Source organism: Crocodylus porosus, unplaced genomic scaffold, assembly GCF_001723895.1.
Source record: "Crocodylus porosus isolate Cpor-Errol unplaced genomic scaffold, CroPor_comp1, whole genome shotgun sequence".
NCBI classification, from domain to species: Eukaryota; Metazoa; Chordata; order Crocodylia; family Crocodylidae; genus Crocodylus; species Crocodylus porosus.
The window spans coordinates 73,826,519-73,839,350 of NW_017728943.1; the positions used below are offsets into that span (position 1 = coordinate 73,826,519).

General features: G+C 42.5%; 1 protein-coding gene across 1 annotated transcript in view; it reads right to left on the reverse strand.

The window, feature by feature from the left end:
- Positions 1-3,553: 3,553 nt before the first annotated feature.
- Positions 3,554-12,832, reverse strand: part of LBH (limb bud and heart development) — a 16,322-nt gene continuing 7,043 nt past the window's right edge. The window contains exon 3 of the mRNA XM_019549580.1: positions 3,554-6,249. Coding sequence (XP_019405125.1) covers positions 6,034-6,249 — 216 coding nt within the window. The 3' untranslated portion in view covers positions 3,554-6,033. The remainder of the gene's footprint in view (positions 6,250-12,832) is intronic.

A 12,832-nucleotide genomic window follows, 5' to 3' on the forward strand; every position in this document is an offset into this window, starting at 1 on the left:
CCCCACCCTTTGCTGGATAGTGAACTCTACCAAGTGATGGTCATTATCTCCCAGGTTACTGTGTACTTGCAGGTTCCCCACAAGATCATGCCCTGTTGCTGAGACCAGGTCTAGCAAGGCGCTACCCCTGGTGGGACTGGACACCACCTGGGTTAGGTGGAGGTCCTGCACACAGTGTAGAAACCTACACGAGTGGTTTGTTTTGACCGTCTGCTCCTCCCAGCAGTTGTCCGGGTAATTTAGATCCCCCATGACCACCGCCTCCCTCACCTGAATGGCCTCTGAGAGCTGCCTGGAGAATACCTCATCTAGCTCGTCGTCCTGGTGAGGAGGTCTGTAGTAGACCCCATCACAACCACGTCCTTTTTCCCTGTCCGCCCCTGGATCCTGACACACAATGCCTTGGTATTCCCCTCTTCTACCCTGCCCTGATGATGGAAGATGTGTAATCTCATCATTTTAATGATTTTAAACTCATCATTTTCATAACGTTGTTCCTCTTTCTTTTTTTTTTGTCCAGTCAATCGTAAACAGAAAGCAATCACTCATTTAAAACCTGGGCTCTTTTAGAGCTCTTATATTCCATTCTGATAAGGATTTACAGTATAGTAATTGCTCTAGTTTACAGAGAGACATTTGGGTTGGTTTGATTGCTTTGGAGAGCTTGAAGCATATGGATTAAAGTGGATTGCTCCTTGGTATCATTTACCTCTTTCATTTTGTTGTAGCTCATGAGCCTAGATTAAATTGCGCTTTCAGGCTTCCCAAAGAGGAGTAGAGAGTAAATGGTCTAAACCAGCACCACAAAGGTGGACTTCTCAGTCAGTCACAAAGGTTTTTAGGCTGTTAGGAACGTCTCTGATTAGGGACAGAAATAGGAAGCTGGACCCTGAGGACATTCCCCACTCATAACTATGAAAGAGGCATCGTTCCTTAGCCTGGTGGAAGTCTGGTAGCACTGTGAGAGAGCTTGTACCAGCACTAGTAGACAATGAAGCCATGGAGAAGCCTTTTACAAGGTGCAGGTGTGATGGAGTAACACTGAATTTACTGACAAAATCATCCCACAGGGCTCAGCACACAGAGGGACAAATTCAGAGAGAAAGCTCAGCTCAGATTATTGCTGTGTGCCAAAACTGCGGCGAAAAAATGGACCCAGAACAACTCTGAGGGATGAGAGGTGAAAGGCAGCAGTGTGCAACTAGTTGCCTGCATTACCTTAGAGCAGTGGTTCTCAGCCTTTTTAAACTCAAGGCACCCCTCAGAAAATGCCAGCTTTTAGTTTTCACTCTTTTTGGCCTACAAAAAATAATAGAGCAGGGTTTTTTCCTGTTGCAAAGAGCTGAGAAAGGTCACAACTATGGATTTCAATTTGAAATCTCTGGGTTTAAACTTGTGAATCACGTTTGTAAATCTAACAGTGCTAACATTGTGTGGCACCCTTGAAAGGATCTCAAGTCACCCTGGCTGAGAATCAGTGACTTACAATCTCACACACTTCTCTAATGAGTTAATGCTCCAAGCAGAAATAATAACCACAGCATCTTCGCACTTCAAGATGAACTAAACATTTAGAGAGGAAAGAAGGGGGAAAAAAGCATCTCCAATTAGCTTCTGGATCTTGCCCCTGATTTGTAATGGAGGACTATCATGCCGTCAGAGAAGTGTCCTGGGAGACTCAGTACCACTCTCTGGCAGCAGTCCAAATCCACTTTAGTTGTCTGGTGCTGGCTGCCTATATACAGGAGTGTGGACATGCCAGCTAAAAATACCAAATCAATATGTTACTGTACCCGCACCCTCACCCATATAACCTGCTAGTACTGTTTCAGTTCTGTCTTCAGGCAGATGATGGACTCCTGCTCAACTACTTCACGTTTGGTTGCATCCCAGAGCACAAATCATTGCATCTTGTTCTCTCACCCCCTGCTTAATCCAAATTTGTTCTCATCTGAGTCAGAACAACTTTTCAGGTCAAATGCACTGAGGTGGTGGGCAAATATGTTTAATTGCTCACAGTACTTTTCTCCCTATACTCTCAGACCACCTCAGTCTTATTATCACGGGGGGGAAAAAAGAAAAATCAATATTCTGGGCAAGTATATGCAGCTTCCCAAGTGATTTCACTGACTGATGCCTGTTGTTTGACAGATTGCTGCAACATTTCCACAATGGATAAAAATTGAAAACTGAAGAAGTGAAAAACTTTAATTAAACAGGAGCCTTTAGGAAGTAACTTAAACAACAGTCCCATCAGGAAAGGGCAAGCTTGACATTTTTCCACTGGAGGTACTTATTCAAATATCCACATCACAGGGACAAGGAAGCATTAAGAATCTTTAAACCAGGGCTTAGTGCTAGAGGTGCCCTCAATTCCCAGGATTTCATTTTAATGCCAGGTCCCAACTTATATTTAAGCCAGTGTAGTGTAGTTAATGCTCCAGTCAGACCAATTAATTTCTGGGCTCATTACTGGCCTAGACAGTGACAAACTGCTATTTCCCTCCACCTGGAAGAAGAGTTTATGGAATGGTCACCTTAGTTGAATTTCCAAAATTGTGGAAATTGTGGAAAATTGTAACTCTATTAAATACAGAGGACCTACCAAGTTGGCACCCTGCTTAGATTTCTATATAGAAACATAGAAAAGTGGGGCTGGAAGGGACTTCAGGAGGTCATCTAGCTCAGTCCCCCGCTTAAAGTAGGATTATTCCCAACTAAACTATCAGTCAAAAGTATGCCAGAGCATGGCACACAAGCAATTTGCTTGACATGTGTGCCTCAGGGAAGGGGCCAAGGATTGTGCCCCTTGCGGCTCCCCCGCTGTCTACACCTGGCATACCAACATCTTACAAGTCTAGGTTGTGGTGTTTTTTTTTGTACTCTGCCCAAAAATATTTCCGATCCCTCATCTAATCTGCTCTTAGAAACATTCAAGGATGGAGGTGGATAGCCCGATCCAATGTTTAAACACCCACAGAGTGATAAAGTTCTTCTAAATATCCAACTTAAATTTCCCTTACTGCAGTTATGTGCATCAATGCATTTTTAAAAGAGGAAAAGAATTTAAGTTATCAACAGGAATCAAGGGTCTGCCCAGTTCTCCATTAACCTAAGGAAAAAAGGCATGGGGTGGGGTGCTATTTTGCAGTAGGTTATTAGGAATAATGAAATAATACCCAACTTATTTATACCTTTTGAAGGGGGTGAAGGAAGGAAAAAAAGCCCTTTAGTCCTTTGACCAGATATAACCAAGTCTGTGAGGTGTAAGGCAGTGAAGCAACAGGACAATGGACTGCTGGCTTTCAAGTGATTTAGGGCCCCCAATCAACATTTGCCTGCACAACTTGAAAATTAAACGTGCTTGAGTTCCATTGACTTCAGTAGTATCCATGAATGTCCCGGGGTGCTTTTGAAGTTCATTTCAAACACACATTAAGAGTTCAATCCCTGGGGCTGGCTTCAGGGAAATATATAATCCAACACCCGCTACCATTTCCCGTCCCTCCTGCCCCTTGGAGAGAAAACACAAAAAAAGGAAGCTACCAAGTTGGAAAGCATTTTCAAACTTTATTTACAACTGTCACAGTGACAAAAAAGTAGTTTGAAAAAAACGCTAGCTTCTCCCTGAGGCTCAAAAAGAATTACAGAAATATAGAATGTATATCATACAACAGGAGGAGTTTTACTGGAGTGCTTTGTTCTTCAGATATGTTCAACAACACCTAGAAATATACACAATACTTCCAAAAAAAAGTATGCAGACAGAAATATGCAAGTCTTTAGGGCAAACAGCATTTTTCCTCGGATCTACAGTCCAAGGTTTTCCAACTGTTTGCTGCCCGCACAGTAACCTCTTTGATACAGAGCTTCAATTTGGTGGTACAGACTGGAGATCAGCAAGTACTATTGTTTTGTTTGTTCTTTAAACAAAAACAGGATGGCTGATATGCAGGTGGAGAAGCTCACTCCATTAGACAGCAAGACTAGAACAGATGTTAGATACAACAGCTGGATTCATTGGTTTAAAAATGATAACATCACTAGATCATGACTGGAGTTCTGTGATGAGAGACCGTCTACCAAGACCAGTAATAAGTGTGCGCAAGACTGGTTCTTTGCTGCCAAAAGAACAAGAAGAGACGAGCTGCAACTTACACTGTTACTAGTCAAGAACAATGCAAGGGTGAGTCTCTCTTCTCTTATGTCTGTCTGAAACAGTTACATAGAGCTGATAAGTTATTGCCATTATGTTTAAAACACAAGCAAGACGAGACTAAAACAATCCTGCCAGTATGTTGAAAGCAATTCCCTAACCCCCACCAGCGTTTAACTACTCATGAGGTATTAAAATACAAATACACACACAGCCAAATAGATTTTTTTTTTAAATGAAACCAGTTACAAAGCAAGGGGATACACATTGGGTTTACTCTTCCTGTTTGGTTAAGGCCTTTACATTTGCCATTTTTTCTCCTTAGTGTCTCCAGATTGGTTTTTAAAATGGAAATGAAATGGCATTTTATTCCCAGAACTGTCAGCTCTGAACCAACACTTTATTGCTCCCCAGGGGCTTTTACACAGTCACTAGGCTGCAGCTTTCCTGGAAAATGGCAGCTTAGTCCTCTCTGCAATCTGATTCCAACCTAGCAAAAGTCTGGAGGAAGAGACACAAGAGGTTATTACTCAGACCTGAACAAGGTGCATAGGATGCCACCTTCAACCTTACCAACAGCTTGCCCTCTCTTCAATGCCACGAATGTTATCAGAAGCATAACATCTTGCCCAGAATACTCAAAAGTCATAATACTTTATGAACAGAGGAGCCCCTTCCTCATGCCCCCACAGCCTTTTAGCAGTCTATCTTTACTTTAAAATTGCCTCCAATACCAGTTTTGGCAACAACATTTTGTTTATATACGGGAATTTTTCATTTCATCCACTCTTTAGTGGCTGATTTGTGCAGCTTCTAGGTCCACCCAGCATAGCTTGGCTTTAGAGTTACGGGAAAGCCTTTCTGATAACAGAGATCAAACCAAATAAAAAACATGCCCCTCCTCCTCTCTAGCCACCACTCTACATATCAAGTTCTGATGACCAATATATTTGAGATATGAAACCATACAGCATGAATGCCACCTAGAAGGCAGGTATCCCCACCACTTAAAATACCAGTGGCTTTGGGCATTGCAGTAGTCTCACTAACAGAAAGCACACTGTAGGTATTTCTTTCTACAGCAAAAGTTCATGTAGATTTGAACATACTGTTAGGTCAGACTCATTAAGTCATACTAACCACCTATATGAAAACCAGGACCTTACAAAATAGATGGCAAGTAGCAGCCTAATACTATAGCCTGTTCAGCAATACAAGTTCTAAATGCAGATACAGGGTAAAGGAGAGGGGAAAAGATCCCAACTCTGGAAACAGATGCGAGAGAAAGATCTATTCCTCTTAAAGGCATTTGTGATGCTTTAGGGATGTACTGAACTCAATCTTTACAGAATCCTTTATCCCTTAGCAGATAATCAGAAGATCATCCATTAGCGATGATCTACCACAAATTCCCTTTAACCCCAAAATACATACAAATGGAAGCTTAGAAGAAAGGCAAGTTTGAGAGATGAAGATTCTAAATCTCATGCATTTGAAGCCAAAGCCAACCCCTTGCTGAACACTGCTGCATTTTAGGTTTCTCTGTATTCCTCCCCACCCCATTAAAATGTTCCTTGCATGTTCACCTGCCACTAAGTGCCTTAGAATTCCACTGCTGCTTCTCTTGGCCTCAGAAATTCAGATAGCGATCTTGAGAACAGCAAACATTTCTCTGTATGATTTTCTTCCTCAGAAGGTCTGGAGATTCTGTCACATCGAGGGCTTCAGTTCTCAGTACAGAGATATGAAAAAACTAAGATCTTGCCGGTGCAAAATTGAACTTGTCTTTTTTTTTCTTTTTTAAAAAGACGTTTTTTCAGAACAGGTCTGCTCTTCCCTCAAGACAATTCAAGTCCCCTGTATTTTTCAGATGCCATTTACTGCTCCTTGTTCTCTTTCTTTGTTTCTGCACAGTTTTCTTCTTCTTCCTCCTCCTCCTCCTCCTCCTCCTCTTCTTCCTGGACAAGGAATTCTTCAGGTGGCCATCTCAGCTCCCCACTCTCCACATCACCTTCTGTTGGCTCTACCACAATGGAAGGCAGGCGGTCCTTCAGCTTACAGTAGCGGTCAAAGTCTGAAGGATCAGGGAAAATCTGGAACAAAAAGAAAAAAAAAAAAATAGGAATAACCCATTAGAGAGATTTTTTTAAAGTTCAGTATCAGGCAACGGCCTTCCTATAGAGCATCTTTACTAGCAAGACCCAGTTCTCAACACGATTAGCCCCAGGGATGGGGACTGAACACAATGGCCTGGAGGGCACCCTTCCAGTCTTATGTTTCCAAGGATCACAGGTGAACTTGGACAAAGAGTCAGATTAGTTCTGACATATTCCTGAATTTGCAGGTGTGCTCATCAGTAATTCTATCCTTGTATTCAAACCAAGCTGGTTGCTAAAGTAACGCAACATGGAAAGAAAAGCTTCACAAGAGGATTTCCAAGATATATGGCATGTTTGAATAAGATTTCAATGGACGCCTAAACAAACCAAACTTCCTGGAGGTTTACTGCTTAGTACCAGTGCTAATAAGACTACAAAATCAATCTGAAAAAAAGAAGAGAAAAGAAAAAGACAAGAGAGAAAGCTGTGTGATGTGAACCTATGAGGATCTGTCTTTCCTGCTTCTGGTCAGGGCATACACGTTGTGAAAATCGTCAGTATTTTAGTACTTCTGCTTCTAGCTGGAAGAGGGGTCATGTACAGATGTTATTGATTTATTCAGACCTTTGTCTCAAGGACTGAGCCTTCTAAGTCAGTTCATTTCAAGTCAACAATTTCAAATGCAGTAAGTAACTGGTACCCAGGCTACCAGTTTTTTCTGTCACTAATTACAAGTCTGAGCAATGCATTTGGCCTTGTTTAAGCTGATCTGGAACTTCTACCAACCTTCCATGTAGACCCCACTCTTCAATACAGCTATCACCCTTTTGCCCTCCACCATCTCAATTAACGGAAAAATTTTAGTGGACTAAACTCTAGTAACTGGATAACAGTCTGGTGGCTCCCTGATGCATTCTGCTAGCATTAGCTTTCTGAGAAAAACCTCAATCCAGGAAGTGTACCTTGCTTTGTAGTGAAGCAAGAGATAAGCAGTCTCAACAGCAGCTTAAACACAAGTTTTACAGACTTTCCAAGAGTGAAGGGACACCCACTACTGCTTTGAAACAATGCCCAATTAACCAATCATGTAAAAAAGTTTCAGTAAGCCTCCGTTCATCAGACAAGAACCTTCTAGTACACAGAGGACATACAATTACCAACTCTATTGTCTAGTATCTTAACAAAAAAAATATTCATTTAATAGCTATTAAGAATTTTTAGCAGATTCATACTTGGTTGTCAATAGATGGGCCAGAGTTCTCAAAAAAAAAAAAAAAAACCTGAAGAGGCCACTCACAAGTGACAGAGGACACTAGGGTCTTACAAGCAAATGCAATTGTTGTACTAGTCTCCAAATGGTCTCACGCCTTAGAAGAGTGATGTCTGCACATTCAAAAGGCTCTGCTACTTTTGGATACAGGCATACCTCATTTTATTGCGCTTTGCTTTATTGCGCTTCGCAGATATTGCATTTTTTTACAAATTGAAGGTTTGTGGCAACCCTGCGTTGAGCAAGTCTATTGGTGCCACTTTTCCAACAGCATTTGCTCACTTCGCATTTTTTAGCAATAAAGTATTTTTTAATTAAGGTATGCACATTTTTTTTTTTTAGACATAATGCTACTGCACACTTAACAGACTACAGTATAGTGTAAACATAACTTTTATATGCACTGGGAAACCAAAAAATTCGTGTGACTTGCTTTATTGCGATATTCGCTTTATTGCGGTGGTCTGGAACCGAACCTGCAATATCTCCGAGGTATGCCTGTACTCTTATTTTAAGAGCCAAGGCCTAATTTTAAAGAGGTGCAGAGTGCTTGCTATTGCAGTTGTAGCAGCCTGGGCTCAAGACCTCTGGATGGAGACAGGTCAGAGGCAATAGGTGCCTGGCAGGCAGAACCCTGGGAGCAGCGGAAAAGTTTGCCCTTTTACTCTTAAATGGAAATAGCTGAATGAGGAAGGAGAAGGGTTGGGGTGGGGAGGGGGGGCACACAAAACAAACCAAACCAAACATAACTCAAATAACAGGCTAACCAAGTTACCATTTTAAATCAGATCAGCTTCCACCAAGTGCTCTGTTAAACACTGGCAGCATCTTCGGGGCCACAGGCAAGCACAGGTGCTCCTCTGAATACTGTGAGGCTTTCATAGAATTTATCTATGTTTTTACCTTTCATAAGTTCAAGACTTTGGGAGAGAGGGAGGGGATGGGAAGCTAAATACTGAGCAACTGAGTTTAACTGTCTCCTACTAAAACAGAGCAACCTGGGATGAAGGCACTGAAGAAACTCCCTCCGTGGGAGTCCCTCCCAGTCAGACCAATCACTATGAAGAGCTATCTTTAAGCTTCACAGCTTTCCCCAGTGTTAAGGAGCAAGGAAGACCAGTCATATTCTAGCTCCACCACCCAAGTGTGTGGTACCTTAGGTCCTTCAAAGGTAGCCATGGGGAGCTGAGTAAAAAAAATGGAAAAAGGCCAACAAATGCTGTATCATTAAGTGGGTTTTGCAGCTTAAGCTATTTAGTATTTATTAGTCCTTTCCAGAGCATGTTAGGGACCATTTCACCTAACAATTTTGTAGCTGCTGTTTGGTTGAGCAGGACTAGGTCTCAGGCACCCTGCACACTGCTCAAGATCAGTAGGCTAAGCTTTCAGCTTTGAAAAGTTATCCAGGCTTGGAATAAAAGAACCTTGACACTATATTGTTTAGAGGGTTGCAATGGAAAAAGAGTGTTACAGTAAGATATACAAGCCAACAATACCATGAAAATAGCCAGCGGTGTAGGAAGCTACCAGTATAATAATTAAACTAACCTTTGGCTACCATTTGAGGCACATTAGGTCAAATTGGAACAATTTCTTTGGAAAAAAAACAAAAAACCCTGGCAGATCCCATCCCCCCAAGAAGCTAAGTAGCTAGTCATTTCCTCACAAATAAATATCCCTCAATGTGATGTTCTGACTTTTTTTTATTAGTGCAATCTTATCTCAAAAACAGCAGCAAAAGAGGCTGAACCCAAGAAGGTCAAGATTTTTTCCACTAAGTCATGCTTTTTAATCATAGAAGCAGCATAAAATGAGATGTTGCAACTGCACTTTCAAGGGGTGTGGACATTCAGTGGAAAAAAAAAAATATATATATGAAGCCAGATTTCCTAGCACGTGACAGATAGAACAAGAAAGGCCGACTGTGGGAACTAAAGGAAGACTTTGTTGGACTCAGACTCCACAGGACACTGAGGACAGGTATGAAAATGACTCCAAGCAATCTAATCAACCTCCCCCCATCCTTATCTCCCCAGCTACTCAAATAAAAAAAAAAAGTCAATCCAATTCCTAGTCTCTTTACGGAAGAGCCAACCCCAAACACTAATTTCAGGTGCATATGAAGAAGTTTGAGTACAGTCTGTTGGCCTGCAATGGGGGTTGGGGGGGGCAGGGAAGGGAATATCACCCTTTAAAAGCAAGAATTGGAATAAGGAAGATAGTCTACACCTACCAAAGCTATTCAAAGTGTATTAAATTGAGTCACTTGCATGCCAGAATGCACATACAGCAATCATGCACAGCTCTTAATTCAAAGCTCACTGCTCTATAGCTAATGCCAACAGACATGGGTGGGTGCACATCTGTGTGGTCTTTTCACTACCCAAAAATGCTGCAGAGATAGTTTCTGTGACATGCCAACTTCCTATACCATGCCCATATGTAGGGACCTACCAAATTCAGGGCAGCTGCCACCCTATTTCAAGGTCTGAGTGTGGTGCCAGTCACTCTTTTCACATCCAAGACTGGTGATTCTCTATGCACCACAAGACGTGATGCCACTGTTTTTCTGAGCCCCTACTCCAAAACAAGGCAAGTGAATCCTTTTTGACAACTTTCACTCAAAGATCTTTCAGGAATCTCATTCTGCTGTGAAGCTGATTTGCTTCCAGCTCAGGTATATACAAGCCTGCATTCTCACCTTTCACTTGGAAGGTGCACTGAAAAGCAATGCCAGAAAGTCCTGAATTGGAGGAAGATCACCCATGTTTGCCAGGTGCCCCAAACAACTTCCTCAGGAGTGAAATCTTGGCAACAAGAGTGGAAAATATTCAGTGGCTCCGGAAAGGCTGACTCTGCCCGTACCCTGCCCCAGCACACCACAAGAAAGGAGGGGAACTTTGCCACAGTGAGCACAAGTCTGCAAGAAGCAATGCTAATAAGGAAGCCAGATTCTACCAAGCAGCAAGATGAAAGCTAGCTAACTGTATGCAGTTGGCTCATTCTTGACAAAGCAAACCAAGACACTAGCAGCATGCGCATTCTGCATTTTGGGAGCGGAAACTTGCCGTCCTTTCAAGAACAGCTATAAGAGCTAGATTCCAATTTAAGTTACAGTGATTTAAATCCAGGGCAGTTTCTAGTTTAGTGGCCTTATTCCAGACTGACACCAAAATAAATTCATAATCCAGCTCTAGTGGTCACCCCCACAGAAGCCCTGGAAACTGTCATTAGCTGTTCAGCAATAAAGGAGCCCCTTCCAGAAATAAGAGCTGCTGAGAAATTGAGCCAGCTGTTGACTTTGGAAGAGTTTTTTTAAGCCTAGTAGTCTTCCTCTTCTAGGAACACAGACACAAAGGTTTGAGACAGTTATGTTCTAACATCAGCACTTCAATCCGCATCAGTGGTTCTCAACCTCTGTAGACTCAAGGCACCCCTCAGAAAATGCTAGCTCTTAGTTTTCACTCAAATTTTGACCATGGAAACAGTGAACACTTTTTTTTTTCTTGCAAAGAACTCTGAAAGACCACACCAGGGCAGAATGGTTTTGCCACTATGGATCCCAATTTGAAATTTCTGGGTTTGTCTCATGAATCCCATGCACTGGCACACCTACCAGTGCTAATGTTGCACAGCACCCTGGCTGGGAATCACTGCTCTATATCCTATAGGTTCAGGACAGCAGGAAGGGACATGTCATTGGAATTCAAAGGTGTCTTAGACTATGAAATTCCAGAAATGCTTACCTGGTGCTACACACTAAAGAAACTCACATCTCAAGAAGTGCATCTGCCAAAAATGTCTCAAGTCTGAACTGAGTCAACAAGGGGCAGGGAGGGAACAGGGGAAAGAGGGCATAAATGTTTATCCCCTATAAAGTCAGAGCCTAGAATAGCAGTAGGCAACCTTTTCTGGCTATAGGTGAGAATGACCCACCACAAGCCAGAAGCAAGCAGGTGCTAGGGATCTGCTGCTGCTACCGCTCTTTCCCCGCCACAAGGGGAAAAGCACCCACAGAAGGTGCCCTCCCCCATAAAGCCCCACATCTTTGGGCTGGAACCTCCAGCACATGGGCCATCAGTTGCCAACCCCTAGCCTAGAGCACTTATCCTGTCAGGAGGAATTTGATTATCCTTCTAAACTACCTCCGAAGAGCACCATTTTAGTGCTACAAGAACTTACACTGAACGTGATGTTCCTTACTGAGCTCATCACTACACAACCCAAGCCCCTTCCACTAAATGGGATGAACCATTTAACAAGTCTATACATTGTGACCATTCTACAGTCATGTAGAGAAATGCTGCCTGTGATACACAGGGTTAAGAAAATTGTTTTCCTGGTAAAGGAAGACCCATTTTTCTGATGGCAACCTTTAGAAATTCAACATGCAGGTCTTGCAATCATCTGCTTTCTCAGATTTCAGTTTAATACCATTACTGAAGCTACAGTGAAGGAAGTCAGTCAGTTTACTTCAGTATTTCCACTTCCTAGTGTTTGTAGTATGCTGCACTTGCATGCTCCTTAGCTGAGGCTGAAAAGCTTGATCCAACTAATTGGGCAGACTCAATGCATGTTACAGATAAATGTATTTGGAGTAAGAGGTGAATTTATTTCACTCCAAGCTCATTTTCTACAGCAGCCTCATTTCAGAGGCTGCTCACAGGAACTACAGCATCTATTCCAGTACAGGACTGAGGAAGACTGCATATGCTTTATAAGATTAAAATATAGAAAAAGCATCTTACAAGCAGAAAACATTAACATGAAGAAGGGATGGCCCCCATGGCTATCATGTCAGCATCATGTCCTTTTATCCATTAGTTACAGGAGGGGTGGGCAACTATTTCAGGCAGAGGGCTGCTTACTGAGTTCTGGCAAGCTGTTGAGGGCCACATGGGAAGCCCTGCCCCTTGACAGGTGCCCCACCCTCTGGTTGCCATCTTGTGACAAAGTGCTGCTCCCTAACCCTTGACCTTTGCCATCAGAAGTCCTTGCCTGTGCCCCCAAAAGTACTGCTTTCACCAAGGGGTTTTGCCATCTTGGAACCAGAAAAATACCAAATTATATTCTACAAACTGAACATCTAGAACATTCGTTAATTTGATTTCAAGAAATATTTTTGTCCCGATTTACATGCATTTGTGTAGTGCACATAGAGGTGATTGCACAATAGCTTAAAATGAAGTCTTATTCTTGTATATTGTGGGGGGCTGGGTGGCATGGCAGGGTAGGTATAGCTTTGTGGGGGGCTGTGGGTGTATCTGTGGGGGAGATAGGTATGGGGGTGTGGGGTGAGGGAGCACG